General features: G+C 37.5%; 5 protein-coding genes across 7 annotated transcripts in view; 3 read left to right on the forward strand and 2 right to left on the reverse strand.

Annotated features, from left to right (window-relative positions):
- The first annotated feature begins 942 nt into the window (after positions 1 to 942).
- LOC128865948 (uncharacterized) lies at positions 943 to 1585 on the forward strand. Its single transcript, XM_054106386.1, has 2 exons — positions 943 to 1111; positions 1326 to 1585. Exons 1-2 carry the CDS (start codon positions 1065 to 1067, stop codon positions 1444 to 1446), a joined length of 168 nt encoding a protein of 55 aa, XP_053962361.1. The 5' UTR covers positions 943 to 1064; the 3' UTR covers positions 1447 to 1585.
- A 2724-nt stretch (positions 1586 to 4309) lies between these two features.
- Positions 4310 to 15769, reverse strand: LOC128865947 (E3 ubiquitin-protein ligase SH3RF1). 2 transcript variants are annotated; one of them, XM_054106385.1, is made up of 8 exons: positions 15362 to 15769; positions 14965 to 15087; positions 14793 to 14901; positions 11926 to 13437; positions 11121 to 11862; positions 7697 to 7936; positions 6001 to 6333; positions 4310 to 5941 (listed from the first exon to the last, which is right to left on the reverse strand). In XM_054106385.1, the coding sequence occupies exons 2-8, from the start codon at positions 15076 to 15078 to the stop codon at positions 5767 to 5769; spliced, it is 3225 nt and encodes a 1074-aa protein (XP_053962360.1). In that variant the 5' UTR covers positions 15079 to 15087; positions 15362 to 15769; the 3' UTR covers positions 4310 to 5766. The 2 variants fall into 2 exon arrangements, with proteins under 2 accessions (XP_053962360.1, XP_053962359.1); XM_054106384.1 differs by having other exon boundaries at positions 14965 to 15217.
- A 1640-nt stretch (positions 15770 to 17409) lies between these two features.
- On the forward strand, positions 17410 to 19792 carry LOC128866776 (nucleolar GTP-binding protein 2). The gene is made up of 3 exons (XM_054107757.1): positions 17410 to 17769; positions 17833 to 18511; positions 18577 to 19792. The coding sequence occupies exons 1-3, from the start codon at positions 17560 to 17562 to the stop codon at positions 19713 to 19715; spliced, it is 2028 nt and encodes a 675-aa protein (XP_053963732.1). The 5' UTR covers positions 17410 to 17559; the 3' UTR covers positions 19716 to 19792.
- Positions 19793 to 19877: 85 nt separating this feature from the next.
- LOC128866777 (PSME3-interacting protein) lies at positions 19878 to 21086 on the reverse strand. The gene is made up of 4 exons (XM_054107758.1): positions 20876 to 21086; positions 20725 to 20823; positions 20505 to 20665; positions 19878 to 20437 (listed from the first exon to the last, which is right to left on the reverse strand). The coding sequence occupies exons 1-4, from the start codon at positions 20970 to 20972 to the stop codon at positions 20039 to 20041; spliced, it is 756 nt and encodes a 251-aa protein (XP_053963733.1). The 5' UTR covers positions 20973 to 21086; the 3' UTR covers positions 19878 to 20038.
- A 310-nt stretch (positions 21087 to 21396) lies between these two features.
- Positions 21397 to 27781, forward strand: part of LOC128868234 (uncharacterized) — a 137746-nt gene continuing 131361 nt past the window's right edge. Inside the window, exons 1-2 of one of the 2 annotated variants that reach the window (XM_054110079.1) lie at positions 21397 to 21651; positions 26417 to 26645. In XM_054110079.1, the coding sequence (XP_053966054.1) occupies positions 26620 to 26645 (26 nt within the window). In that variant the 5' untranslated portion in view covers positions 21397 to 21651; positions 26417 to 26619. The remainder of the gene's footprint in view (positions 21652 to 26416; positions 26646 to 27781) is intronic. The other variant, XM_054110080.1, reaches the window with a different exon arrangement.

The following is a 27781-nucleotide window of genomic DNA, read 5'->3' on the forward strand; positions in this document are numbered from 1 at the left end:
CCTCATTTTCTGCTCATGGATTTCTGGACATATTTAAGGTGACGAGGAAGAAATCTTCGACGCAAACTCAGAACGCACAAGACATGTAACGACAGACACAGCAGGAGAGAGAAACACATAACTTTACAGCTCACAGGAATAGCACGACTGCCGTCATCGCCATTGCTCTAAAATACACCGAGAACTCAAAGACCCAAATTATCCAATTACTATTTAAAACCTTCAACGATGACTCTTTCATCTATAGGCTCCCATTTTATTAGTTCTTTGTGTACATGTAGGCTGAGGAAAGTCCCAACCCTATGTGTGTCAGGATAATACGCCTACTACGATTACCAGTGTAGAGCAATACTTAACCTAAGAATAGTTTGTCCAGCGTGCTTCGGCAATGCCTAGTACGTCTATCCTCCGGCGCTCAGCTTCCTTGCTAAGTTGTGCAATTTTCCCTGTTTTCCCAATTTCCCACATTCCTATTCGTATCCGTTTTATTATTCCAAAGGTCGTTGCAAAAGATCGGTTTCATTTTGTTTTATTTGCTTCGGATTCAGAAACATTTTAGTTTTCAGGAGCAATAGGGTGTTAGCCCAAGGAAACTATCCGCACGATGGGCTGCCATCTTAGGTCTAGTTGGGGGGAGCAAGATTTCGTTTGTTAGCCGCTTGATACAAGGAACTTAGATATACTAAGCAAAGCTCTCGTGGTAGTAATGGAAAGTCATCCCAAGTAATTTCTCTTACGTTTGTTTATTTCAAGTAATGACGTCAACCAGTTATTAAAATCGTTGAAAATAAATTAATAGTTTTCAGAAGGCGCCACATTTAGTATGGTGTACAACTTTGATTAATCGTAATACTCGTCAGAGAACGTTAAATACATTAACGTTCTCTGTACTCGTAATCGACGTACAATGAATGAAAGGCAACACTGCAAAGTCAACTGTCAATTTACAACACAATAGAGTGAAGTTTAACTAAAATTTGGCATTTGATCAGTCGAAAATTTTCGTTGATCCATAATTTGGCATAATTTTTTTGTTAGCCTGAGCTAATCCAAATATTAACAAAATGAAGATTCCATTTGGTAAAAAGCATGCTGAAATTGCTACTTCTTTGTAAGTTGCTCGAATACAAAGAATTAATGTTAACTATTGTGCGAGTCGTTTTCCCGAACTTTGGTGGGGGAAGCAACCTACATATGCACCATTGCATAATCCACACGCGTATATATAATTCATTATATGGTTTTAAATTGCACCAGAAAATTGATACTAGATTTGATCAACTTAAACAAAATATTTATAAAATCCATATTTTTCTTGTACACAGTGTCTCGTCAGCGGCTGGTTTTGGTGGCGCAGCGGGGCTTGCGCTACTCTACTTCACAGACTGGAAGGTGGTGCTGCAGTACATGCCAATCTACAATACGAAATTCGATAAATCCGAATAAATAAACCGTTTAGTTTGCTGGACGAAACAAAATTAATATTAAGTTTTGCTCTGGTCTAAATTGAAGTCAACAAAATGTGTTCTGAAATAAAGTAGTGTGAAATTCGCCGTGAAACTTGCATTGTGGGACTAAAATGTAATGACTGTGTTTTATTGCGTTGGCTGAAGCTCACCAGAAGCTGTAATTGATATGCAAGTTTTACAATCATTAAATAAATCCTTTTGAAAAGTTGAAAGATTGCTATAGGAAAACACATATGGAAGTGCTTGTCGCATGAACAGTTTTAAACAACTCAACATTAATTTATCAAAAATTTTAATTTATTTTATTAATTTCATTAATTTATCAGAGAAAACTCGCTGGCCTCTCAGATTTTAGCGATTCTGCGAGATAGATATGTAGCAAAACATTTTCCATTCAGTTTTTTGAAATGCTGTTTAAGAGATAGTATTTGGGCAATGATAAATTCATGCTAATTTGACCGTTGGTAAAACCATTGACTATGTTGGTCTTGTACGATTGGGATGTCGTGGTCTTGAGAGCTTTGCGTCTACGATTGGTGTTTGTTGGTCTATGGTAATGGTAATCATGGGGCGAGAATTCCTACGTTTTAATTGACTCACAATGTTGTTGTTGTAGTAGCATACTAAACCCTATCAGTGCGATGTAATTACCCGTCGTTTGCGTCTAGTTCATCTAACGATGAATACCTTTGGTTGACTTGGAGATTGTTGTTGTAGCATCATCAACATTCCCCATACATATACGAATATAAATCCGGGTCGTTCCGGTTACGTAGAAACGTCCGTCGTATATAGAGCTGGTCTTGTTCGTGGCACGTAGCGATAATATTGTAGGACCAAAGGCTTTTTACAACGCTTTTGCAAATGCTAAGTTTATACTTCTCTGATGTTCGGCATTTATTTTGTATGCATAGGTGAAGGCGGCCGTCGTAGCCGAATAGGTTGGTGCGTAACTACCATTCGGAATTCACAGAAAAAACGTTGGTTCGAATCTCGGTGAAACACCAAAATTAAGAAAAACATTTTTCTGATAGCGGTCGCCCCACGGCAAGCAATGGCAAACCTCCGATTGTATTTCTGCCATGAAAAAGCTCCTCATAAAAACATCTGCCGTTCGGGGTCGGCTTGAAACTGTAGGTCCCTTCATTTGTGGAACAACATCAAGACGCACACCACAAAAAGGGTGTACGCGCCAATTATATATATATATATATATAGGTGAAGGTGAATACGTAAATAAAAATAAACGAGTTTTTGATAAATATTTTCGTTGAGAATTGAATTTATATATTGAAGGTACATGATTCATTGAAGGTAAATTACTATTGACAATGACTAAGAAGGGAATGAAACAATCGTTCAAACAAATTTTTTATGATATACATTTAAAAGACTGCGTGCAATATTGGCCGATTTTTGGACAGCACGGTATATTTTTGCCCAAGTTGTCAGAATTTCACATCGAACGAGACACTTTAGAAAATCGTGCAACACAAATGCTGTGATCGTAACGCGACCAAGTCTGCTAGCTTGAGGAGTTTTGAGAAACACGTTGGCTTAATATGGTCAGGGCGACAGCGAAAACATTCGCTTCTATAAAGTGTTTTATAGACTTCCTACCAATGAATTTATACAAAGAGCAGTGTGTTCAATATATCTCCAAGTCAATTATTCACTAACATACAGGGCTTGATTGAAAAGTAATGAGCCTTCTTTTTTTAAGTAGTTTTATTACACCTTTTGGCTTATCCAACTAATATCCTTCAAAATAGGACCCTTGAGCGTCAATTTACCGCTGGTAGCGGTCCTTCCACTGCAGGAAACATTTTTTAAACTCATCCGCCGGAATCGCGTTCAATTCGGCTGTCACGGTTTTTTGGATCGCCTCGATGGAGCCGAAACGCCTCCCCTTCAGCTTTCTTTTCAGGCGCGGAAACAAGAAGTCCGGAGGGGACAGGTCTGGGCTGTAGGGAGGGTGGGGAAGCACCGGAACCCCCATCTTGGCCAATGCAGAGGTGCAGAGGAAGGCGGAGTGCGCCGGCGCATTGTCGTGATGAAGGGTCCAATTGTTGACGAGGTCGGGCCTTGAACGACTTGTGCCACCGTTTTACCTGGGCATTGGACAGAGATTGGTCCCCGTAAGCCTCCTTGAGTAGCTCAATGGTTTCGGTACTCGTTTTATTTAGCTTTACGCAAAATTTGATCGAGTAACGTTGCTCCAACGATCGCTGCATTTTCGCCACGGCAAAATCCAAACACACTTTTAAAACAACTTTCACGCGCGGAGCGATGTTGACTGCACCGCTATTACCAGCGAACTGGGATCGGTTTCTAGTGGAAGGGGAAGGTCCAACGATCATTTTCCCCCACCAGCCGATTCGGTTGATCGCTTGTCAGACGCTCCGCGCGGGAAGGCTCGTTACTTTTCAATCAAACCCTGTACATACGTGTTTTTACAAATTTATCTATCTTTGATTCAGCAATTCTTGGCAGTTACAAAAAATAAAAGTTCTTGTTAGTAAGATTTTATTCTCACATTTTGTATTTTTGTTATAAAAAATCTAACTATACTTTACATGGAAGTAATATTTTAAGTTCATTATAGTACCAAAAGTGTAAAAACATTATTTATGTGTATATGTATTTGTAAAGTTACCTAAGAAGTATAATAAAAATGGCAGGATTTTCATTATTCGAGCGCGTTGCTGTTGTAAAGTACAAATATTGGTTTTATCATTTTGAATATAGTGAGATAAGCAATTTAACTTAAATTAAGTGTTAACGGAATTCGTTTGATTATATAAAATGATTGTGCTTTTAAAAAATAATTAACTTATGCGTATTTACATAGAGTATTTTTATTGCTTGACCAAATACGGATTTGCACATAATTTTAATATGAATTACAATGTTGGGCAAACGGCGCGGGAATTGGCTAAACCAAGTTTTCTCGAAAGTTTGGATTGTATATCAAAACGTAATTTCTCAGTTTCTCCAATTTGAAGTAGCTGAGTAGAATTAAAAAAAGTGTATTTAATTTAAATACAAATATTTTTACTACCAAAATCTGAATCTACAATTTATTTCTATCAAAACCGATCGACGTGCAAACAAGAAAATTGTTGGAACGGTGTTTTTAGTTAAGAATGTCTCAAACTGTTGGGAAAACTTGGTTTCCCAGAAACAGAAAACACCGAAATTATGTTACAGTGTTATTATTTGAACGTATTTATATATGAATATGTAGTGTGCGCAAAATTTTTGCGAGGAATGCGAGAAATCGATAGTAAGAATTGTGCGAATTTAATGTATTGTAATAAAGCAAAGTAACCGAACATAACCTATACAACTATTTATTCTATACATAACCTTATTTGGGAGCTCATTTGCGTTAACTATATTAAAAATCGTTTTAAGTTAAACTTATTTTCTATATCATTATATTCATTATTCATCTAAACAGTATTTAATTTTTTTCAACTACTTAATTAAAGGCATATTTATCTCAAATATTCGACAAAGCGCCAAAACACTTTTAATTACTCTTAACACACTTCAGTCAATTTTACTATCTAATGAAATTTTTTGTTTATCAATGAAAATTCGTCAACGGCACTTAAGTGTCTTAAATGTCCTTTGCCAAAAGAAAGTTGAAAACAATTATTAAAGTTAACGCGTCTAGTGATCAAACAAAAAAAAAATAGACCATAGACTACAATTAAAGAACTTTTTAAAAGCTTATTGCAATATTGGCGTTTTTAACGAAACGTAAAAGTTAAGAAAATTTAAGTAAATATCGACCAGCGACTAATCAATCATTTGGCAGCACTCTTAAATTACATAAAGGCGTACCGAAAAATTTAAAATTTCTTAAGATAATTCTTAGAAAGTAAGTATAACTGGGTAGAAAAGGAAATACAAGTTGCAGCAATTGAGCTTAAGTAAATCAGTGAAATATTTAACTTCGATTGAAGGTAAAATATTTATAAAAAAAAAAGAAAAATCGAAGCGCAATCTACGAATTTTCATAACTTCTTTTTGTTATTTACATAACATGTAATTCTTTCTCTATTCAAACTTTTACAAACTGAACATTAATTTTCTAATGTACCTAAAGTAATATTGGGAAGCTAGATTTGATTTATATTTACGTATTAAGAATTAAAACGAAAAAAAAACGTTTCAAACATTTTTCACTGAAACATTTCTGCAGGAAAGCAGTTTCACTTCAACTAACATTTCAAGTAAGCTTTACTTAATCGAAAGTATTACTGTGCAAATATTTTTAATTTCGCATTTATATATCTGGTTCGACAAACGATGCTGGAAATAGGCCTGTTTTATTGGTACGAGCATGCGTACCCTTATACCAGCCATTTTTTTGACGACGTTGCACATAAATAATATCGCCAACTTGCAATTCCAACTCAATTTCACTATTTGGTGGGTATGGAACAACGCAACGAAAGCGGCTGCAAAAATAAATATCACATATATAATAACAAAATATTAAACATTTACGAGTACGCACCTTTCGCGTGAGCACTGTGTGGATTTGGTGGTAGCGCTTGCTGCAACAGCGGCTGCTGTTATATTACAAGGTGCTGCAAGTACAGCTAAACCAACATTGCTTCCTTTAAAAGTTTCACAATCGGAGCTTGTGCCAGACAAGGCGGCAGCTGCATCCAAACTGTGCGACTTGCGATGATTTGAAATTATAGCATTTGTTGAAATAAGTGGATGCTGCTGATCGCCCGCACCTTTTGCTGTATTTGTTGATTGTTGTTGTTGTTGCTGCTGTTGTTGTGTAAGTGTCGAGTTATAAATACTGCGCAAAGTGGCAGCGTCAACAGATTGTCGTGCGCTAAGTAGCAAATTATAAATATTTATATGTATGTATATTAGGAAGATTGCTCATAGTTATGTACGAGGTGTGTTCAAAAAATAAGGTGAATTTTCAAATTTTGCGGGCTAAGTACATTCGACTTTCGATTATTATTATTTTTTATGTTGGTGCACTCGTCTCGAAGAGTTTGTTAGTTTGTTTGTGAGAGGCATAAATAAGACAAATGTTTTGCGTGTTCGGCGATTTTCTGCTATCGAAAAAAAATGGATCAAAGAAGTTACATCAAATTATGTGTAAAAAATGGAATTAAGTGCTCAAAAACACTTCAAAGGTTGACAGTGGCATACGGTGAGAGTACTCTGAGTCCAAAAAATGTTTACAAGTGATACAAGCTTTACACAGAAGGTCGAGAAGATGTGAATGACGACGCTCCAGCCCATCAGCAACCGATGAAAATGTTGAGAAAGTGAAGAAAATTGTTATGGAGAATCGTCGTATCACAATTGGAGAAGTTGCTGAGGATGTCGGCATATCGACTGGCTCATACCAAGCAATCTTTTCGGAAATTTTGGGCATGAAGCGTGCGGCAGCGAAGTTCGCATTTTTACCAAAAACAACGACGCATCAGCCTCGCTCAAGAATTGTTGAATGACGTCAACGATAATCCAGATTAGCTTAAAAGGGTCATAACTGATGACGAATTCTAGGTATATGGTTATGACATCGAACCCAAAGCCCTATCGTACCAATGGAAGAGTCCAGGAGAGCCAAGACCAAAAAAAGCACTCCAAGTTCCATCAAATGCCAAGGTTTTGCTCACTGTTTTCCTCTATTGCCATGGCGAAGCACATTAGGAGGTCTTACCACAAGGTCATATGGTAAATAATTAGTAGTACCTTGAAGTTATGCGCCGTTTGCGTGAAGCAATACGAAAAAAACGCCCGGAATTGTGAAAAACAAAAATGCATGGTTTTTGCATTATGATAATGTACCTGCTCACTCATCTTTGCATGTGAGAGATTATTTGGCCAAAAACAACACCGTTATCATGCTTCAGCTACCGTTTTCACCAAATTTAGCCCCCTGCGACTTTTTCCTGTTCCTAAGGTTGAAGAGACCCATGAAAAGACGGCGTTTTGCGACGATTGAGGAGATAAAAACCGAATCGCTGAGAGAGCTCAGGGACATATCAGAACTGCTTCGAGGATTGGAAAAAACGCTGGCACTGGACTACTTTGAAGGAGATAAAAAGAAATGAATGATGATTAAATAAATATTTTTTAAGAAAAATTAAAATTCACCTTATTTTTTTAACACACCTCGTACATAGGCATTTAGAGTTTAAATATGTTTCGTATTACGATTGAAAATTTGTTCTTACTTCTGTAAGTGCGGACGCTCTTTGTGTCCCCTCAACTGCTGTGATCCATAACCCACAGCTTGTGGTGAAATTTGCTGCATGTGCTGCTGCTGATGCTTTTGTTGTGGCGGTAAATGTTGCGGTGTGATGTGTACATTTTCTTGGATTTGAGTCATTGCTGCTGAGCTTGCCGCTGTTGAAGCGCTCACTGCTATATCATGCGGTAGACTTTGCAACAATTGACTAGGACAGGAGCCAGAACTGTTCAACAAAAAATTGATTAAGTACTCATAGGCCATGGAAGTGCATACATATACATATATAATATACACAGCTACTGATTGATCCAAGATAGGCAGCTATATCTTCGGTCTGACTTTCGCTGGTCAAATTGGTTAACAAATAAGTTGGTCATAGTTTTAAATTGAGGATTATACCCTTGCAGCAGCATTAAGCACTCCTCACTCAGATTTCAATGAACATCTAGTGCACAAACTTCTCCCACCAGATACACTATACGGTTTCGGGCAGCTGCGAATGACGCTAAGCTATCAAAAGTACTACGGGTTAATGAAACAGACGGACTACAAACAGGAGGTAAAAGACATTCATCGAGAGTCAATTAACATCTTCGAAACCATAAAATTCATTCGCCGCCAAATTTCTCCCCATTTATATCGAAAAATTCAGGGGTGGAAGTTGATCATATTGATCCAATCATCTCAAATCCGGGATGTAATGTTTGACTGCCTTTTCTCCTTCTCCACGTATACCATCCTACTCTGTAATAAAATTCAAGCATGGAGTAAGTTACTGCAGATCTCAGCCGGCAGCGTCTTTGCTCACAACTCCACAATCTCTGCTGCTACAACAACAGCAAAAACATGATCTATCATTCTAGCCTCCATTGCTAATAAAACGAATGGTGTTGTGTTAAGAGGTCTTGTGGCTATAAAATTGTAAAGTAGAAATAGTTTTCCCCATAACCACTGACATCTTGATAAACGCATCGCTACGGAAAGGGATTGAAACTAAAAAAACTTTCAATTCATCAAATGGATAAAACAAGATTTTCACAGATGTAGGTCTATTGAAAAGTAATGCCCGATATTTATCCTATCCTTTGACCATATATATTATGTACATATAAGGAGCGTCTTAACGAAATCTAGTGCGATATATAATCAATGGGATTCGTTACATTTCTAATATTTTAGCAAATACAACGTATACCTAACCCGAAACGACATAAATATGCACCACTTGTAAAAGAGTTCCGCGTGACACTAAGCATTTTATGACCACTTAAACCAACTCATCTAACTCCCTTTTCAATTTAGTACGACCTCGACAAAACAATTCGTTTCTTGAGCCTATCATTAGATAATAGCGAGCACAACTGATAAATAGAATAAGAAAACTCAAAACGTTCCGAAGATAGTCGGTTGTTGTTGTTGTAGCAACTTAATAAACCCTTTCAGTGCAATGTAGATACCGGTCGTCTTCGTCTAGCTCATCTAACGGTAGATCCAGGAAACTTGCTGTTTCGACAGGTTGGGTTCAGAGGGAAGAAGAGGGGTGTTAGGTGAGTAGGTTTGATGGAGCATGTGAAAAGGTGGTTAGTATCGTGCGGGGTGTCTTCACATGCTGGACAAATGTTGGATATGTCGGGGTCGATTCTGGATAGGCAGGAGTGTAACCTGCTACAATATCCAGAACGTAATTGGGCAAAAGTTACGTGGGACTCTCGGGATAGCTGAAGTTCTTCATCTGCAATAGGAGGTGGTTGGATTCCGATGAAGGCATTTGGAGGTCGGGAGTTTAGGAAGGTGGTAAATGCCTCCCGATGAATGGAATTTAGTGCCTGTCGGTATACTGTCCGGTCCAGTAGCTGTAAGTTGAAGTTGAAGAGATGCCTTCTAACGAGCCTGGGAGGCGGTTCAGGTTCTAGCAAGTCTCTTGGTGAAACCTTCGGTAGCACCGAAACAGAAACTGTTTGCTGAGATTTTATTGTGCCCCTTAACGGGAAGCATTGATGCGGCGTTGAGTAGATGTTGTAGGACGGACATCAGGAGACATCCCGTGGCTGTCCTGATTGCAGTATTTTGGCATGCCTGTAGCTTTGTCCACTGCGTGTCACTAGTTCCAGGCGACCAGACAGGCGCAGCATAGTTAAGAATTGACCAGCCAATTGCTTTAAATGTCGCCAGCAACTTTTCTTTTCCTTTGCCCTAAGTACTGTCGGCAAGCGATTTGAGGAGCTTGTTGCGATTGTGGACTTTAGTAGCAATCGCGGTTGAGTGCGCAGAAAAGGAGTGCAAACTGTCGAAAGCTACTCCCAGAGGAGTTTTAGGACTATTTACAGTCGAAATTGGCCGAATCGACTTTGACCTTGACCTGTAGTTTGGCCTCCTTTGTCCTGGAGGTAGAGATGGTCACCGTGGACTTAGTGGGGGAAAAGCGAGAAAGACTGGAGAGGTAATTTGTTTGTTTGTTTGTTAACAGTAATAGTAGCCCCGCCAGTGTCGGGCATATCACCGGTCGTCTTATAAACATTAAAAATTTCGTGCTCGGGATCGCCTATCCGGACAGCTATGCCTTGACATTCTAAGGTGCTGTCCCTGCGGTCGATCCCTTCATCAATGAGACGATACTGCACTGTGTGGTGGACTATAAAGACTAGGCCACCACCATTGTCTCGCTCGCGATCATGTCTGTGCACGTTATAGCCATCCCTGGTGATCAGAGAGGACCTAGCGTGCAGCTTGGTTTCCTGGACCGCAGCTATTTTGATACTGTGCTGGCTCATGAAGTCAACTATCTCGTCGACCTTACTCGTGAGTCCGTTTCAGTTGAATTGCAGAAGCTTTTAGGTAAGGTCGTTGTAACTCGGGGGGTGAGGGACGCGTGGGGTTGCCTACGTTGGGCCTGCTGTGCAATCCGCTGTTGTTGTTGCGGCCTGATGATGGTGGGCGGCCGCGCCACGGGGGCGGTAGCGGGTGCAGAGCTCTGCAGCAGGGGACAACGTAGTCAGTTGTCCACTCACGAATTCGGAGCCGTTTATTCAATTCCAGCCCTGAGGAGAAGCATTTGGAGCAAGGTTGCTGCGAGGAGTTGCTCCTGTGACGTAAGGGGTGGGGTGATATGCTGTTCACTAGACAGGGCTAGTTTACTGGGGCGGCAGCTCTTGGTCGGGAAAAACACGAGTCATTCCGGTAACGCAGAACCGGCTGCCATGGGAATGACGCTGATTTTTTGCCGGTTAAGGGCAGTCACTTGAGGAGCGTTCCCCACACATTTATGGGAAATGTTTATGCTTTTGCCACTTTTACAACAACATTAGACAAATCAATACGCAACTTATCTTAGTGACCTATTCGCAATACTCCTATTATATAACTTAAAGTGAGGAGCTATACTATATGGCAAATATCTAAATACTTACCGCACATGTATCGGATGTAATTGCCCATGTGTACCCGCAGAATTATTATGCAAATTGTTTTTTTGCATGTGGTTGCCCCCAGCGTGTTTATTGCCGTTTTGAATGGGGTCGTCTAACACCGATTTGTCCTGAGCCAATTGTGACTGTGGACTTTTCTGCTGCTGCCGTGCTATTGCACTGCTTGGTGATTTGGAACGCGATTTAATATGGGCTAAGCGTTTCATTAGCTGCACCGCACTGGAGGTGGTTGAGGGAGAAGCTGTTGTTGGGGCTACAGTTGAAGATACACTCGCTGTATTTTCCTTCTGCCTACTGGGGGTATCTCTTTCTTTACTGCTTTGATCTTTTGAATTATCATGAGTCTTGCCGTATCGATTGAAAAATGCCTCCACTGTGTGGCCAAGAGGTTTTGTCCAGACCGATGAAATTGGCAATGTACCACTCACCTGTCGAGGTGGTAAATCAGGTGGTTGCGGCAGACTTTGTATTCTCAGACCAGTTGTGGCCACTGTAGATTGTGACTGAACACCAATGGAAGTATTTGGACCGGCTGTTGCGGATCCCTGAGTGGAAAAAGGTGTGTTTTGAAGTGGCACATACTTCCACTGATGCATCAATTGTTGCTGATCGCGACTTCGCAATGGCGTAACATAATTTCCAGGAAAAACTCCGGTGATGTCTTGCCAGTTTTTACCTTTAAACCAGCCATCCAGACAGCGTTCGATCACAATGTAAACGCAACCTGAAATTTTAATAATTTTCGAATAATTTTTAAGTTCTGCTTGATCATAATTTTCTAGCCCACCTTTTTTCAATTCCAGTTCATCGCTTTTACGGGGTTTGTACGGATATAGGGCGAGATATCCCCATGGCAAAGTTGGTGGCAAATGTTGCTGAACGACGCTTGTCTTCAACACGTTCACGCGTTGTTGTGGCTGTTGCGATTGCTGTTGCTGTGTTTGAGCTTGCTGTTGATGGATGTGTTGTTGCTGTTCCCGTGCGAAAGTGCTCTGCGGCATTGCAACATTCATTGCGCTGGCACCTTCCTGTACACTAATACTACTACCACTTGTCTGCTGACTTCCAACATTCAAAGAAGTGGATGCATCAGTTGGCACGCTTAAAATTTCTGCTGAATGGCGATTGGATTGCAGTATGCTAAGCGTGGTACCTGCACTTAATCCCGAATGCAATGTGCCGGTTGTTAGCAAAGCATTAAGTGAATGACGTTTTTCACGTTTGTCTCGAAAGCGCACCGAACTCGAACCACTGCTGATATTGCTACTTGAAATTTCATGTTGCGGTGATGCTGGCAACGATTGATTCGGGCTGTTGGGCATAGATGTTGAACTACCCCCACCACAGCTAACTATACGTCCATTTGTTGATGTCGTTATTGTTGTTGTGCTGACCGAATGCGGACTAGTTGCATTTGATGAGGAGTTCGATGGCGACGAGGATGAGGTTGTAGAACCACTGTTGCTCGCATCAGGTAGAGGCATAGGCGGCGGATTTCTTACTTGGTTCGGCGTTGGTTTCTGCGCTATTGTCGTTGGTGGTGCCGTATAGGTTACTGCAGTTACTGTAGATGTATCAGCAGTTGGTGGTGCTAATGACGGTGTAGTTGGCGTATTTGCAACTACATAAGTCGCATCAAGCACTTGCTTAGCCAGCGCATTAAGCTCAACAAAGGCAATTGGAAAAATTCCGATTGTACTCCCAATGCAACCTTCTGCCCAATTGTGGTCAACTCGTCGTATCACGTGTATTATGGTACCTTTTTTAAAGGTAAGACAGCCTTGCTCCTCATTCGGTGGCATTTTAAAATCGTACAGTGCAACGCATTGCGGCGATGGCAACGGTACAACAACTTGGACGTGGTTGATGGGAAAAGTACCTTCAGACACAATGCCGTTGCCATTGTTTAGTTGTCCCACATACCAGTTTGTGTCAATTTTTCGCTTCAACAACACCAAATCACCCTTTTTAAAATGCAAGTCTGAGGGTTCAGATGACTCAAAATCATAAAGTGCATACGCGTGAGGCAACACGCAGCGTCGTTGTTGTGTAAAATGCTGCTGAGCGACCTGTTGGGCACTGCTATTTGTGTTATGACTGATAGAGATTACTTGTGTCTGAGGCTGTTGTGGCTGGGGATATTGATACTGTCTTTGTTGGGTTAGCTGCAGTTGTTGCAACTGATTGTGCATTTTCTGTTGCTGATGACAATCACTGGGATGCCGAGCATCTGGGCTTGATTTAGAGGCATTCATCTTCTGCTGTTGCTGAGACTTAGCAACTGCAGCATTTTTCATGCCTACAAATTAAGGGGGTAAGTAAATATGTTTTAAATTTTACATTCTTATTCTAACTGATTTATTAACAATATTAATAATCGCAAAATTCGAAACCTTCATTTTAATAGGAAAAAAACAAAAATTGGGAGCAATTCCACTCTAATGACTTTAAAGGTGTTTAGTTTGCCACAAGGCATTGCATTTGTATCCGAAAGTTTAAGCTCTTAACGTGACGGTAATAAAATTAAGAATATAACCACTAATCGCACGAAGAAAGATGATACATCTTGGCCAGAAAAAAGGCATATACGCTTAGCCTAACCCATCTCTATCCTAGGTTTATTAAGGGAACTGGGTTTAGATGAGGTACTGTGATGAGTAGAGGGTACAAAGGACCATGAGGTCGAAGTGCAGACTCATTTTCATTCAATCAATCGCTGTAGAATTTAATAATGTAAATTATCAGCGCATATGTATTTAATAGCTCTTTAATACTTCAAAAAAAAAACTGAACTAGAAGTAATATAAAACTAAAACAAGTAGGGAACTGTTAAATTCGGTTCAGACAGAATTTTATAAACCCACTCACATTTTAGTAAAACTCATTGACAATGAGAATTATATTTTTTATCAGACGGATGGAAGGATATTTGTCTTGGCGGAAAAAGTGAGTGCGGCTTTTGTCCGATCAAAATATATGTATGTACGTCGGATATAAATTGGGTGGGGAAGAATACGTGTACTAAGTTAGCGTGAGTTTTATTAAGTCGCTATCGAGGTACACAGGTGCATTTACCCAAAAGTGAATTGCCCATTCTCATTTTTCAAAATTTTACTTGCGCCGTATTTTTTTGTGTGCTCATTTGTATTGAATATAAGCAATTTTGCTCTATTATAACAAAGATATCACGTTTCATCTTGAAAGTTACTTTTAAATGGTATCTGGGCGCGGTTATTGTCCGATTTCGCACATTTTCAATACAATGAACCATGAAAGAGTAAAATGTGTACAAAATCTCATTGAAATATATTTTGAACTCGAGTTATCATGACGACAGACATAACTAATTCGACTCCTCTCATAATTCTGAACCTTTATATGTACACATATACATGTCTACCATATGTTTATATGCATATATTCATTTATGCCGCTGAGTGGCCAAAGTTATAGTAGCCCTGTGCATAAGTTTGTGGGGTATAAATAGCAAAGAAAAAAATTGTGTAATAAATCCAATTGCATGGCGAAATGGCGGTGTTGCGCGTGGGCTGTATTTGGCAGTGCGGACACTAAGGCACAGTTACAGCCATCGTGTTTATTAATATGCATTAATAAACACAAAAAAAAAACAATGTAAATATAGCTGCTACACACCTTCTAGTATTCGCATTAAGAGCACGTTAGGTGGTAAATCATCTATTTTTATCTCAACCAAAACTCGACACTCTGGACAACGCAGCTCTTGTCGACTGGACACGATCACCTGCAAATTAATAAGCACATACAATTTCATTTCAGTGTAAATATCTAAGATCCATGTTATTACCTCCAAACATTTTCGACAAAAGGTATGTTGACAAGGTAACACCTTCGATGAAGTATCCAAGCGCTCCAGGCACACGGAACACTCGAGCAAATCATTAAGCGTATGTTCGTCCATGTTTAATAGCTGTTTTATAATTTATTTATTATTTAGTTTCCAATATGAAACCTTTTTTTTTTGTTAGCAAAATGTTTTCCATATTTTTACGAATCTTCGGCAGTATACTTTTTTCTGTAGCATATACACTTGTACGCAACTACATAATTCAAGGATAGTAGGTTTGAGCTCAATTCTATGTACATATGTATGTTGCAAATCATTTAACCGATCTCATCACATTCCATTCCAACGTCTGAACTAATGATCACCACTAATACTACTCAATTTACCTAATGCTCACCTCATTCGTTGTGTTTGGAGTTATTGCTGTTTCCGTTGTTTGGTACTTAGCACTCCACAAATCGCCCTACACAGAAATCCGCGCACTTGTAGTTGAGCAAATGCATTCAACAACAACAAACCAGTCAAGTGAATGGGCGGAAAATACAAAGAAACACACACACACTTGTGAAATTATTCAAGACTCAACTGCACTGCTGTGATTGAGTATTTTTTTGCTGAATACGAACACATTTTTCAAACAAATTTCAGAAAACTTTTCTTGCTTAACTAATTTTATGATTTCGTATTTATACTTATGCTCTGGTTTCTTATTAAAATGAATTTTATAGGTAATATTTTAACCAAAGTGAGGTTCTCAAAGCCATGATGGAGTTTACTGCAACTGTCAGATTGGGCGACTATTGGAATTTTTACATGATGTGGTATGTTCAGTGAAAGGAATTTAATGATGAATGTTGTTTCAGAGATGGTATAAAAATACTAGGACCACCGCACTAGAGACATTTGGAAAAATATTGTCACTAGGGGGTGATGTACTTCACATGTTCCTGGATTTGTATAGCATGACTAAGCCTAAGTCATTGATTGAGTTATGTTTTGCACATCAGATAGATCGCAATGACTTTATCGATGTCAATATCGAAGTCGTGTTTAAATTTACTATTAAACGCTGTTTACATTGGGGGATTTTTGATTAAACAATTATATACATACATATATAATTGGTGCTTACACCCTTTTTGGGTGCTTGGCCAAACTCATCCTCCAATTTGTGGCGTGCGTTTTGCATGTATCAATGAGTTTAATGTAAAAATTTAGTACTGCAAGCGCCCTTTCAACAAATCGGTTTCAATAATATTGGTTGCCAACCAAAACGAAGAGAAAGACAAAGTAAGCAAATTAGCAAAACAAACCATTGTAAACATGGACGTTGTTATGTACTTGAAATGCTTACCTGCCTTTAAACATAGAAATAATAAGTATATTAGTATAAAATAAAGTGTATTTCATGTAAATTTTAAATGAGATTTAAACATATTAGCGCTTCTCTTCTAAGTGTGTTACAAGATCTTCTTGCTTTGTTTTTCTTTACTTTATTTAAAGGATCTAAGTCGGCGCCGTAGCCGAATGGGTTGGTGCGTGATTACCATTCGGAATTCACAGAGAGAACGTTGGTTCGAATCTCGGTGAAATACCAAAAATAAGAAAAACATTTTTCTAATAGCGGTCGAACCTCGGCAGGCAATGGCAAACCTTCGTGTGTATTTCTGCCATGAAAAAGCTCCTCATAAAAATATCTGCCGTTTGTAGTCGGCTTGAAACTGTAGGTCTCTCCATTTGTGGAGGAAAAATAAGAAACAAACGACTGGCTGGTTATCAAATATGCAGAGATTTTAGATTTCCCACCTTTCGTTCAGCCGTTTTATTTTTTCATTTCAATATTAATTAAAACACCATCCACCAACACAATTATTCTCTGTAAATACAAAATCAACTGATTTATAAGATTCATTACGCTTTTAACGAGAAGAAAAAGCAAAAGAAAGCTCATAGTTAGATAAGTTTACCAAGTAATGAAAATAATTTTAAATACATAAATTTATTTTGTGAAAAACTCTACTGTTAATATTCTGTCTACAATCAGCTTTATTAACAGCCGCTTTAAATTTTCCTCGCCGTTGAACTAGATGTGGGGAATGTTCGTCAGTTTTGGCCTCTGGTCACGGTCAAGCATTGTTTGACAAGAACTTTATATGTGTGCGTGTCGGGTGCTTGACGCTAATATCTAAAATTTTTGATTTTTACCGACAACAAGTATGTGTGACACGATGCCACCCGACTGCACTAAACATACAAAGCGCAGTCAAGCATGCTGTATCGTCACCAGAGGCCATTTGGCTTATTTTTGACAATTTACACGTTACTCCATAGCTCTGGTTTCACAATATTTCTGTAATCTTTGATTCTTTGTTTACGTAATTTAGGCGAAAGAAGAAACGAAAAAAGTCTCCAAATTGTGGCCAATTTGAAAAACAGCTGTGAGCAAAACATAACCTAGAAGTTTTCTTTCTAACATTTCGCATGCTGCGTCGTGTTTGTGTTTATAGAGTGCAGCATTTTTGTGCGGTGCATTTTCAGTTTAGAAATATAATAAACACATCATTTCGTTCCTAAAAATATAATACAGGTATCAAAATGCCGAAGGTTCGAAGTGCATCCGGTCCTCCCCGTAAGCAGGGCTTCAACCACTCCAATCACTCCATGAATCCGGAGCGCCCCAAATCTGGGCTGAAAGGTGTAGCAAATCCACGAACGCAAGGCACTATCAAGCGATTGCAAATGTATCGCAACTTCAAAGCAAAGCGTGATCGTCGAGGAAAAATCATTACACCAGCGCCATTTCAGGTAATCCGAATTGTTTATTTTAAATAAATTATGAGAGTCTATTAAATTTCTGAATTTAAATAGGGACGTCTCCCATCTGGTACGATGGCACGAGTAGAGCCTTCCCCAAAATGGTTTAGTAACTCGCGGGTTATATCGCAAAGTGCACTTCAAAAATTCCAAGATGAAATTGGAAAAGCAGTCAAAGATCCATATCAAGTGATAATGAAGCCATCACAGTTGCCGATTACTCTGCTCAATGAAGCAAGCAAATATAAACGTGTACATTTACTAGACACGGAAAGTTTCGACAGCACATTCGGCCCGAAGAAGCAACGCAAACGTGTTAATTTGAGAGTTCGGGATCTAGAAGATTTAAGTCGAAGCGCAGAAGTGCAGGCGGAAAGTTATGATGAAACGAAAGATGTAGACTTGGTGCGTGAAGATACGGGCGAAAAAGATGCACAACGCGATTGGATATTTGCCGCTGGACAGAGTCGTCGTATATGGAACGAATTGCACAAAGTAGTTGATTCTTCGGATGTTTTACTGCAGGTGCTTGATGCACGTGATCCAATGGGAACCCGTTCCAAATACATAGAACAATTTTTGCGTAAAGAAAAACCGCATAAACATTTGTTCTTCATTTTGAATAAAGTTGATTTGGTGCCAGTTTGGGTAACGCAGCGCTGGGTAGCCATACTGAGTGCTGAGTACCCAACGATTGCTTTCCATGCGTCCATGCAGCATCCTTTCGGAAAAGGTTAGTTTATGTGATGTATTAGTGTTCTAGATTTGTTTTGTTACGTTTTCTATTTTTTTCAATAGGTGCACTTATTAACCTTTTCCGTCAGTTGGGCAAATTGCACATGGATAAGAAGCAGATCAGCGTGGGATTTATAGGTTACCCAAATGTAGGCAAATCTTCCGTTATTAATGCACTGCGTTCCAAGAAAGTTTGCAACGTTGCGCCCATTGCCGGTGAAACAAAAGTGTGGCAGTATATTACTTTAATGAAACGTATATTCCTAATCGATTGTCCTGGTGTAGTCTATCCATCAGCTGAAACAGACACCGAAAAGGTCCTGAAAGGGGTTGTACGCGTTGAACTGGTTACAAATCCTGAAGACTATGTAGAGACAGTTTTGCAGCGTGTACGCAAAGAATATATTCAGAAAACTTATAAAGTTGAAAGCTGGACATCCTCAATGGACTTTTTGGAGCAATTGGCAAAGAAATCTGGCAAATTACTGAAAGGTGGAGAGCCTGATATAACTGTCACATCTCGTATGGTATTGAACGACTGGCAGCGCGGTAAGCTGCCATTTTACGTTACACCTGAGGGATTTGAGACTCCAAAATCACAAGCCGATAAGTCACAAAACAGCAACGAAGGCGAAACCTCTAAGCAAATCGATCAAGAAGACGATGACGGCAAATCGGAGGCACCAACGTTCGTAAGCGAGTCGGTTAAGAAAGCCAGAGAATTCAAACAGTTGCAAGATTTCCGAAAAATCAAAGTCGGTATTGAGTTTGAAGCGAATGATGTGCGGGAGTTGGACAAAATTGATTTGGAAATGCTGGAAAAGCAAAAAGCCGAACGACTGGAACGTAAAAAACAACGACAGCAAAACCCAGATGATGAAGAAGATTCTAGTGACGGTGCTAGTGAGTTCTATTCTGAAGATGAGTACGATGAGGATCTAGAACGAGTTGTGCACAAAAAAGCCATTGTAAAACGCAAAGAGAGTGTCGCTATAACGGCCTCTGGCAAATTTAAAGTGGAACCGGATGTTGGTGACGAGAGTGATGATGAAGGAAACCACCAACCAAAAGCTAAAAAACGACTAACAGCTAAAGAGAAACGTGCAGTAGAACGCAGTCAAAAGCGCAAAAAAATTGGCAGTAATTTCTATGAAGTAACCAATGTAAAAAATCGTAATCGAAATAAGAAAAAAGACGCATAAAATTTAAAATACACATAATGTAAATTTTATGTAATCGTGAAAATTTGTAATAAAATTGGGGTGACTTTTTAAACATATTGGTACGAAACAAGTGTTATTTCTTTCCTAATGAATGGAATTTAAATATTTTAGCGCACGAAATCCGAATTTCAATTGCCTGCAAAATTTCAAAATCGGGGAAAACGAAAGGTTTTATTGTTTAAATGATATCCAATTATATCCAACATTCGCTTAGTTTATTAAAGTATGTATTATTTGTAGAAGCCATTACGTAATTGGATAAATACTCCATTCCTACTTATTTGACGTATAAAATCCAAAAATCAATCATCGTCTTGGCAACCCTTCTTCTTTTGCCTCTTACGTCCCATCAAATCGTACTTGGTATGACTGTCATTGTCCGGTTCATCCTCGCTTCCACTGCTTATTTCAGAATCACTAGATTCGGTGTAAGGTCCAATGCCAGGGAGTACTGCGATACATTTAAGCTGGCCTTTATCGAAATTATTTGTTTTAATGCTGGGAAGTGAAGGAGTTTTATCAGAATTTGGTGTCGTGGAGTCTTTGGCGATTTTCGAACTAATAAAGTTTGACGAACTAGCAATTTCACCATTTTTCCGCTTAATACCAACTCCAAGTAAAGACTTTTGTGTGGGCCGAGTTGTGGATGCGACTACTGGAGCTTTTGGTACTTTGCCTGTTTTAATTTCGGACTGTAGCTTCTAAAAGCAAATAAGTTAAGGGTAAAAGAAAGTGCATATACACATAAATAGAGAAAGATATTCATACTTTATCGGCAGTTTCTTCTTGCAATGTAGCAACACGATCTCGGAATTCTTGCAGTTCCTTTCGTTCCTCTTGCAATTGTTTTTTCTCTGCATCGATTTTGTTTTGATCGACCAACTCAAGGAATTGCACTTCATCGTCATCTAAACCGCGAATTAGGTTTTCTAAAAAATATAGGCACAAATGAAGCTTCGTTGCAGTGCTTTTGTTAGTTTTCACCCACTTAATTTGTGCGCTTCCTCAAATTCCATATCCTTTTTCATCTTTTGTTCCTTTAGCCGTTCAAAAAGTGATCGCCCATCATATGGCTCTTCAGGACGTTCTGTGAAAAATTAATGTTTATTGCGATTCTAAAATTTTGTTAATACACGTACCCAATGGTTGATCCGGAGTACGAACTTTTTCCCATTCCTCCTGTCGGCGTTTACGCGCTTCAACAGCATCTGCTTCTGTTACAAAACCTGAACTCATGTTTAATGCGATTATTTGGCTAAAACTGAAGATACAAAAATCATTATCACTTCAAATTCTGTTTAACAAAATTTATGCATAAGCAACCTACGAAAATATCAAAACATAAATGACATATCAAAAGTACAGAGAAAACGTCAAGCCCATGCTTATATTTATTGGCTGCATTCAGTGTGTCACAAGTGGAGAGAATATAATGCGTAGTGTGACAAATTTATTTATTTAAATTTAATTTAAGTTTTTTTGTTTTCACTAAGAATTCTTTGTAAAAGTATAGATAATAATAGAATAACTATGGAATATTTTTATCAGCTCTTAATTATCTAAAGAAAATTTAAGTAAATTGTGAGTTCCAATGCAACCATGTTTACCCAATACGAAATGTTTGGTAGTAGTTTTCCTTGTTGCATTTCGTTTGGCAGTATTCATTCGGTCGTCAAATAAAACTGTGTTTAAATTATGTGTGTTTATTAGCGCGGTGCTTTGGACGCTATACGCATAAAAAGTGTCTAGTTTAGTTTAGTACAGCAATAATAATTGTCATATACCATACAGCATACAGCAACACAAACAACAATACAAGTTGGGATCGGTTGTGATCTGTGGACATAAAAAAGCAAATATGGCCGCCACTTGTTGGATGATAAAGTTTATTTAATGAACGGGAGATGTTGAAAAAGTATGTTAACTACCGAATTTCGAAAGGAAAATAAAAATGAAAGGATGAAAAATAATTTGAATCTAATATATTGTGGATAAGTGAAGTGAAAAATTTTCTGAAGATCGCTAAAAGAGTGAACAAAAAAATGAATGGAGAATTAAAAGAGGATAGAAAGATCGTGGAATGAATGAAGTACAACAGTAAAAAGACGTGGTGTGAAATGGATAGGAAAAATACGCAAGGCTAAAGAGTTTTGAGTTAAATTTCGAAAAAAGTGGATTTTAATTTGAACTGTGTAAAAAGAAGAGGGTTAAAGATTGCGCAAAGTGTTTTTCGAAAGAATGTAGATAAAACAGAAAGCCAAAAAAAAAAAAACGCAGATATTAAAGAAGTGCGCAGATACATAAGCTTAAACGAATCATAAAAGAAAGAAAAGAACCAGGAAAGGTTTAAAAAGTCTGCTAAAAGTCCAACTTTGGCGTTTTTTGCCGTAATACTGTTCGCTTTGTGGTGTGCTGTGCAAATCGCTTTGCTGGCCGAGCAATATTTTCCTTTTGTTTGCCAGAGTTTGGTGCGGGTGATCTGCACTTTGTTTCATGTTCGTGTGTGGCATATTGTGCAGTGTCTTAATTTTTAGTTGCCGGTTGTAGATTGTTCAAGTAATTAATTTGTACTTGCATTGCAATTACTTAAAAAAATTAAAATTTATTACATGTACTTCAGCCTCGATTGCGTTTAACTAACTGTGTGTCATATCATACCGATTTAGGTTATTACAATGGAAATGTTTAGTGAAAAATGATAAGTAATTTCAATTGGCAATTTTCGACTTCTTGCATTCATTTCCGAATTGTATACCATATTTTATGCCCGGTATTCTCTACACGAACGCCAGCCGATCGCCAATATTCGCCACATTCGAAGTTGAACTTCGTGCAACTCTCCATTGGTGTTAGGCGGATGCATATTAATAATAATTTAATAACAGTTTTGTATGTCAATATTATATTATAGTATTGCATGATCAAAGTATGGGTGGAATTATACTAGTGAAAGCACTTACGGTACGAGCAGGTGCAGATTTTTATTGCAATCTGTCATATGTGCTTAATTTTTTTGTGAATTTAAAAATGTTTGAAGAAAAAAGAAAAAATCTTGGAAATATTATAACCTTATACATACATATATTGCATATTTTGGAAAGTTTTAAACTTATTCAAATCTAACTTGTTAACTTATTTTGAAAAAGGTTTATGCAAATATTCCTACTTCACAAGACTTTGGACTTGTCAGTAAAAATGTTTTCATTGAGACTAGCTATGCCTATACCAGTATATAGTATTTGCAGTTAGTAGTGACTTAATGAAAAAAAATCTCAATGAGGAATTTGAATGTTTTTCTATAACGCGTTGGAGTGTGGACCGTTCTTAGTTATTTTAACGCTTAAAAACAATTGCTTACACTATTAAAATGTACGATCAATATACATACGTCTTCAGTTAGTATTCTGAATGTCTTGAGTTCCATCTGAGTAGGACAGTAATAAGATTTTTAAAATCTTGATCAAACTTAGCAGCTTGGTTTTTCGCATAAAATATTATTTCTACGTAGACCTACTACCAAACATTCAGTTTTTCACTAACACTGTTTACAAATATTTAATGAGTACGCATTCTCTTCTACGTTTGTCCTTCTGAATGGAAGAAATCGTAGAGAAAAATATAATATAGATGCATTGCAAAGCTCGGCCACAATTTGGCAAGCTGTATATTTAATTATGCGTGGAAGCGCAGCTCTATCCAAATTCATCAAACAAATTCGATTAATTTGTAATACTTATAATTTACATACATATGTATGTACATACATAGGTTGAGTGGGTGTGCCAACTTTTTTCCACTAGTGTTTTTATATACCCTATTTTGTGTATATCACCGACCAGTTTTTTAAGTACATATTTCTTCCTTACATTTTGCGTTTTAACTTAATGTTTAATTTTTTCTACGCCAGTATTTTCGAGCTGAGCAAGCGCGCAAGCATTCATATAACCCCAACAAGCAGAAAACGGCGGCCAAAACCTGATCATGAAGGAGACCAGAAAAGAAGAAATATGAAAGAATTGTTTTAACAGTATCACATGGATGTAGTGTTTCGTTCGGAATCAGAATAGAGGCCGGGGTAAGCAGACTGGTAATACGCGTTGGCAGAAATGAGAACAATCGTGCCCATAAAATATCCCAATAACTAAGCTCAGAATGCAGATAGATCGTATATTTTAAGAGTTGAATTTGGTGAGAGAGTGAGGTTTATTTTGTTGATGTAGTTAGGGCTGGAGAGAACGGGTATTAAGCTAACGTACAAACGAGCGCAGACTTACGCTTTGATGTTAGAAAGCACATCTAGCACCAGTCACCGATGACGAGTTAAACACGATGATTTCATTATTTGATTTTGTTGCATTTGCTTTGTATGTAATAAACGATATGTTACAATAATTTAATGAAAGTAATATGTAATTAAAAAAAAATTGGTGTGTGTTTGTGGTGTACGTACAAATAGTTTAAAGTCAGCAGAAAAAAATTCAAACATATATATGTACATATGTATTGAAAACTCGTAAAGAGAAAAAATTTACCAAGCTGAGATCGGGAATATAAACAATAGTGAAACAATTATATATTAATAACTAAGAAATAAAGCGACACGTAACTTTAAGAAGCACATAAACAATTTTGCTACGGTCACTTGGCAACAGCTTTCAATAACATAAAGAAAAAAAAGAGGACGTAGCAAACGCTGCATTAAATTTGCACTGCATAGCATTTTCAGCAGAAAATCTACAATTAAATACTTCATGCACAAAATCTGAACACCAACGAATAGTGAAAGGAGTTGGATATACGATTTTCTTTCATATGCCGAATATCGACAGTCACATATGTATACATAAGTACATACGTACATATGTGCATCCAAACATACATACATATGTATTTATTTCTGCAAGTTTGCCTTGTTCGTTTTATATTGATACATATGTATGTATGTATTAATAAATAATTCTTTACGCTTATTCGATACTCTTTGACCGCAATTTCCGTTTTTCGCTCATTTTGGAATTCCATCTCCAGACACGCACGCTTACAACTTAATTTACAAACATTCTGATGAAAACGTGAAAATCGCACACAGGAACGCACACAAAAAAAAAACATCCGCCAAATAATTTGATGTGAAAAAAGTAAACTTATGGGCGCATAATCATAGCAAAAGCAAAGTCAACATTTTTTGAACTGAAGTTAAAAAAAAATGTAGCTAATTAATACCTAGTTTATCGCCTCGAATCTGGTTTAAATTTATATATACAGTATTGCCAAAACTAAAGCACCCCCTTACAGGATTTCTAATAATGACAATTAATTCAATAAAAAACACGTGAAATATTGCATATTTTTGTACCATGTTTTTCTTAATAATATAATTAATTAATTCAATAAAACATAAAAAAATTATTCAACATTTTTAATACTATATAAAAAACTAGGACTTAAAATATCCGTAGTAGTCAAAAATGAAATGGTCAAAACTAAGACAGCCCAGGGTTTTTTTGTAATGATAGCCCTGGTTTGTTGTTTGTACAATTCTCTTACTAATGGTACTTGAAACTGCGTGTGCGTAGCTGTGAATAATTTTTCCAAGAATTTGAGAATTTATATGGCGAGAAAACCATTATTCAATGAATTTAAAAATTAAATTATAAGTGATTGGAAAACCGGGTTATCACAACACAAAATTAGTGAAAAGTGTACTATCAACAGGAGCGTGAATTCGCTGATGACTTATTAAGAAATTTCAACGAACGGGTTGTGCTTTCTACAACGTATAAAGGAGGAAAGCCACGAAAAACTCCAAGGCAAGATAACTTCCTAATTAAAAGAAGAAATCAATCCTACAGGCCTACGAGTTGTGGAGGCCAGGCTGTTATGAAGCTGTTAAAGAAGCCTGGTACAACATATCGTCGGAAGTTATTTATAATCTAATTTCTTCTATGCAGAAGCCATAAAAAATAATGGGTTTAGTACCAAATATTAAACAATAAACGTAAATAACTTACTAAATATTAAGGGAGTGATGCTTTAGTTTTGACTATTTCATTTTTGAGCACTATGAATATTTTCGATTTTAGTTTTTTTATATTAATAAAAGTGTTGAATAATTTTTGTTATGTTTTATAAATACCGAATTATTAAGAAAAACAAGGTACAAAAATAAAAATGTAAATAAGAAATAAAATATTTCACGTGATTTTTATTGAATTATTTGGCATTGTTAGAAATTCTGTAAGGGGGTGCTTTAGTTTTGGCCAATACTGTACTTTTTGCGCTTGTGCCTTTTTAATTTTCAAAGCACACAGGCAAACCAAAATATTTAAATATATTTGTCAAATGACATTAGAATGCAAAAGGTTTGTGCTAAGGTAGCCTATGGTAGCAAAAAAAGAAACCCAGCAATTAATATTTAGTCTTAGTTTGACTATACTTGTGTTTATCGAGCGACTTTAAGCACTTATCTTAAAAGTTGATTTTCTGATTACAGTACCCTGTTGACTGAGGCAACAAAACAAAAAAAGTCAATTATGCTAAATTGCATTATTCTTATGATGACAAAACAAATATCTATTATAAGCTTTACAGAGTAAATTGTGTAGTTTTGTGCCTTACGACAATTTATTGAAGTGTTTTTGAAAATTGAAAAAATATTACTTACAAATGTATTTCAAAAGGTGATACTTACAAATGTATTTTAAAAGGTGATTTAAAGTGAAAATGTTTGTATTAGTTTAATAATTTACAATTTAAAACGCCAACCAATTCTATATATTGCAATTGAAATTTGTGCATTAAACAATCTTATCAGCTCGTGTGTTGAACTTCAATTCTTTTTTGTTCTGCTGCAATCGAAACGTTGAAAATATCGTTAAAACCTATGGAAGACCCATCAATCAAAAAGAGGTAAGTTGGAGTTAAATGAAATTTAAACATTCTTTTTATTTTTACATTCTTTTGTATTTCCATTATTATCCATTAAGATACGATGTGAGTTTTTTAAATTTATATTCCCGCTCATTTTTGTGAACGATGAATCTAATTTGTCCACTGTAATACGATTGCAAAGGGAAAAAGAAATGGGATACGGTGTTACTATACTTCAGATCGGACTCGCAATAAGTGTGTCTACATAAGCAGAGTTTCAAGGCCTACAGCTCAAGAAAATCGGCTAAGCTTTGTTCGATTTATCAGTTCGTTCGTCTTGGTATTGTATGCAATGGACTGAGAGTGTTTGTGCTAAAAATAAAAATATAAGTTTTTAGACTGTTGCCCCATCTTAATGCTTTGAGTATGTGGAACAACATCCATTTGTGGAACAACATCAACACGCACACCACAAATAGGAGGAGGAGCTCGGCCAAGCACCTAACAGAATTGATAACAACGGAAAGAAAGTCTTTTCTGCCGAAGCGCATTTTCATCTCGACGACTATGTTAACTAGCAAAACTGCCACATATGGGGATTGGAAAACTAGCACGTCATCGTCGATAAGCTTTCTCAGAGAGTGACAGTTTTGAAATTGAAAACATGAGCCTGGATGATCTTTGGATTTAGCATATCGAGCAAGCCCAGAAATCATCACTAAGGTCTTTCGTTTTTACAGGATGCGCTACTGTGAAGCCACCCGAGGCATACAGTACCTGGCCATTGAATTATGACCGATGATAAAAATTACATATTTATGGCTTTGAGAACGAATAAAAAGCAAACGGTTTTAAAGCATTTCAAAAAGTTTACATATTTGTTTTTATTAAAAGCTTCTTGACAGTTTTGCATTAAAAATATTTATTTTAAACTAATATTTCGTGGCTCCTCCCATCATTCAGGGTTTCTAAATATGGCAGCAAAACGTTTTCCAGCACGTCCACGTACTGGACAGAGCGCATTATTCCCTCAACAAAATGTAGCGGACCTGGTCTCTCTGAGGTAATACAGGCCCAAACTATAGCACTGAGGGGGGGTTTGATCCTTGGAAGCACACAATCTTCAGAATATCACAAAAAAGTGGGAATATTCACATATTCTTCTTACTGCTATT

The sequence above is a fragment of the Anastrepha ludens genome, chromosome 6 (genome assembly GCF_028408465.1).
Source record: "Anastrepha ludens isolate Willacy chromosome 6, idAnaLude1.1, whole genome shotgun sequence".
Taxonomy (NCBI): domain Eukaryota; kingdom Metazoa; phylum Arthropoda; class Insecta; order Diptera; family Tephritidae; genus Anastrepha; species Anastrepha ludens.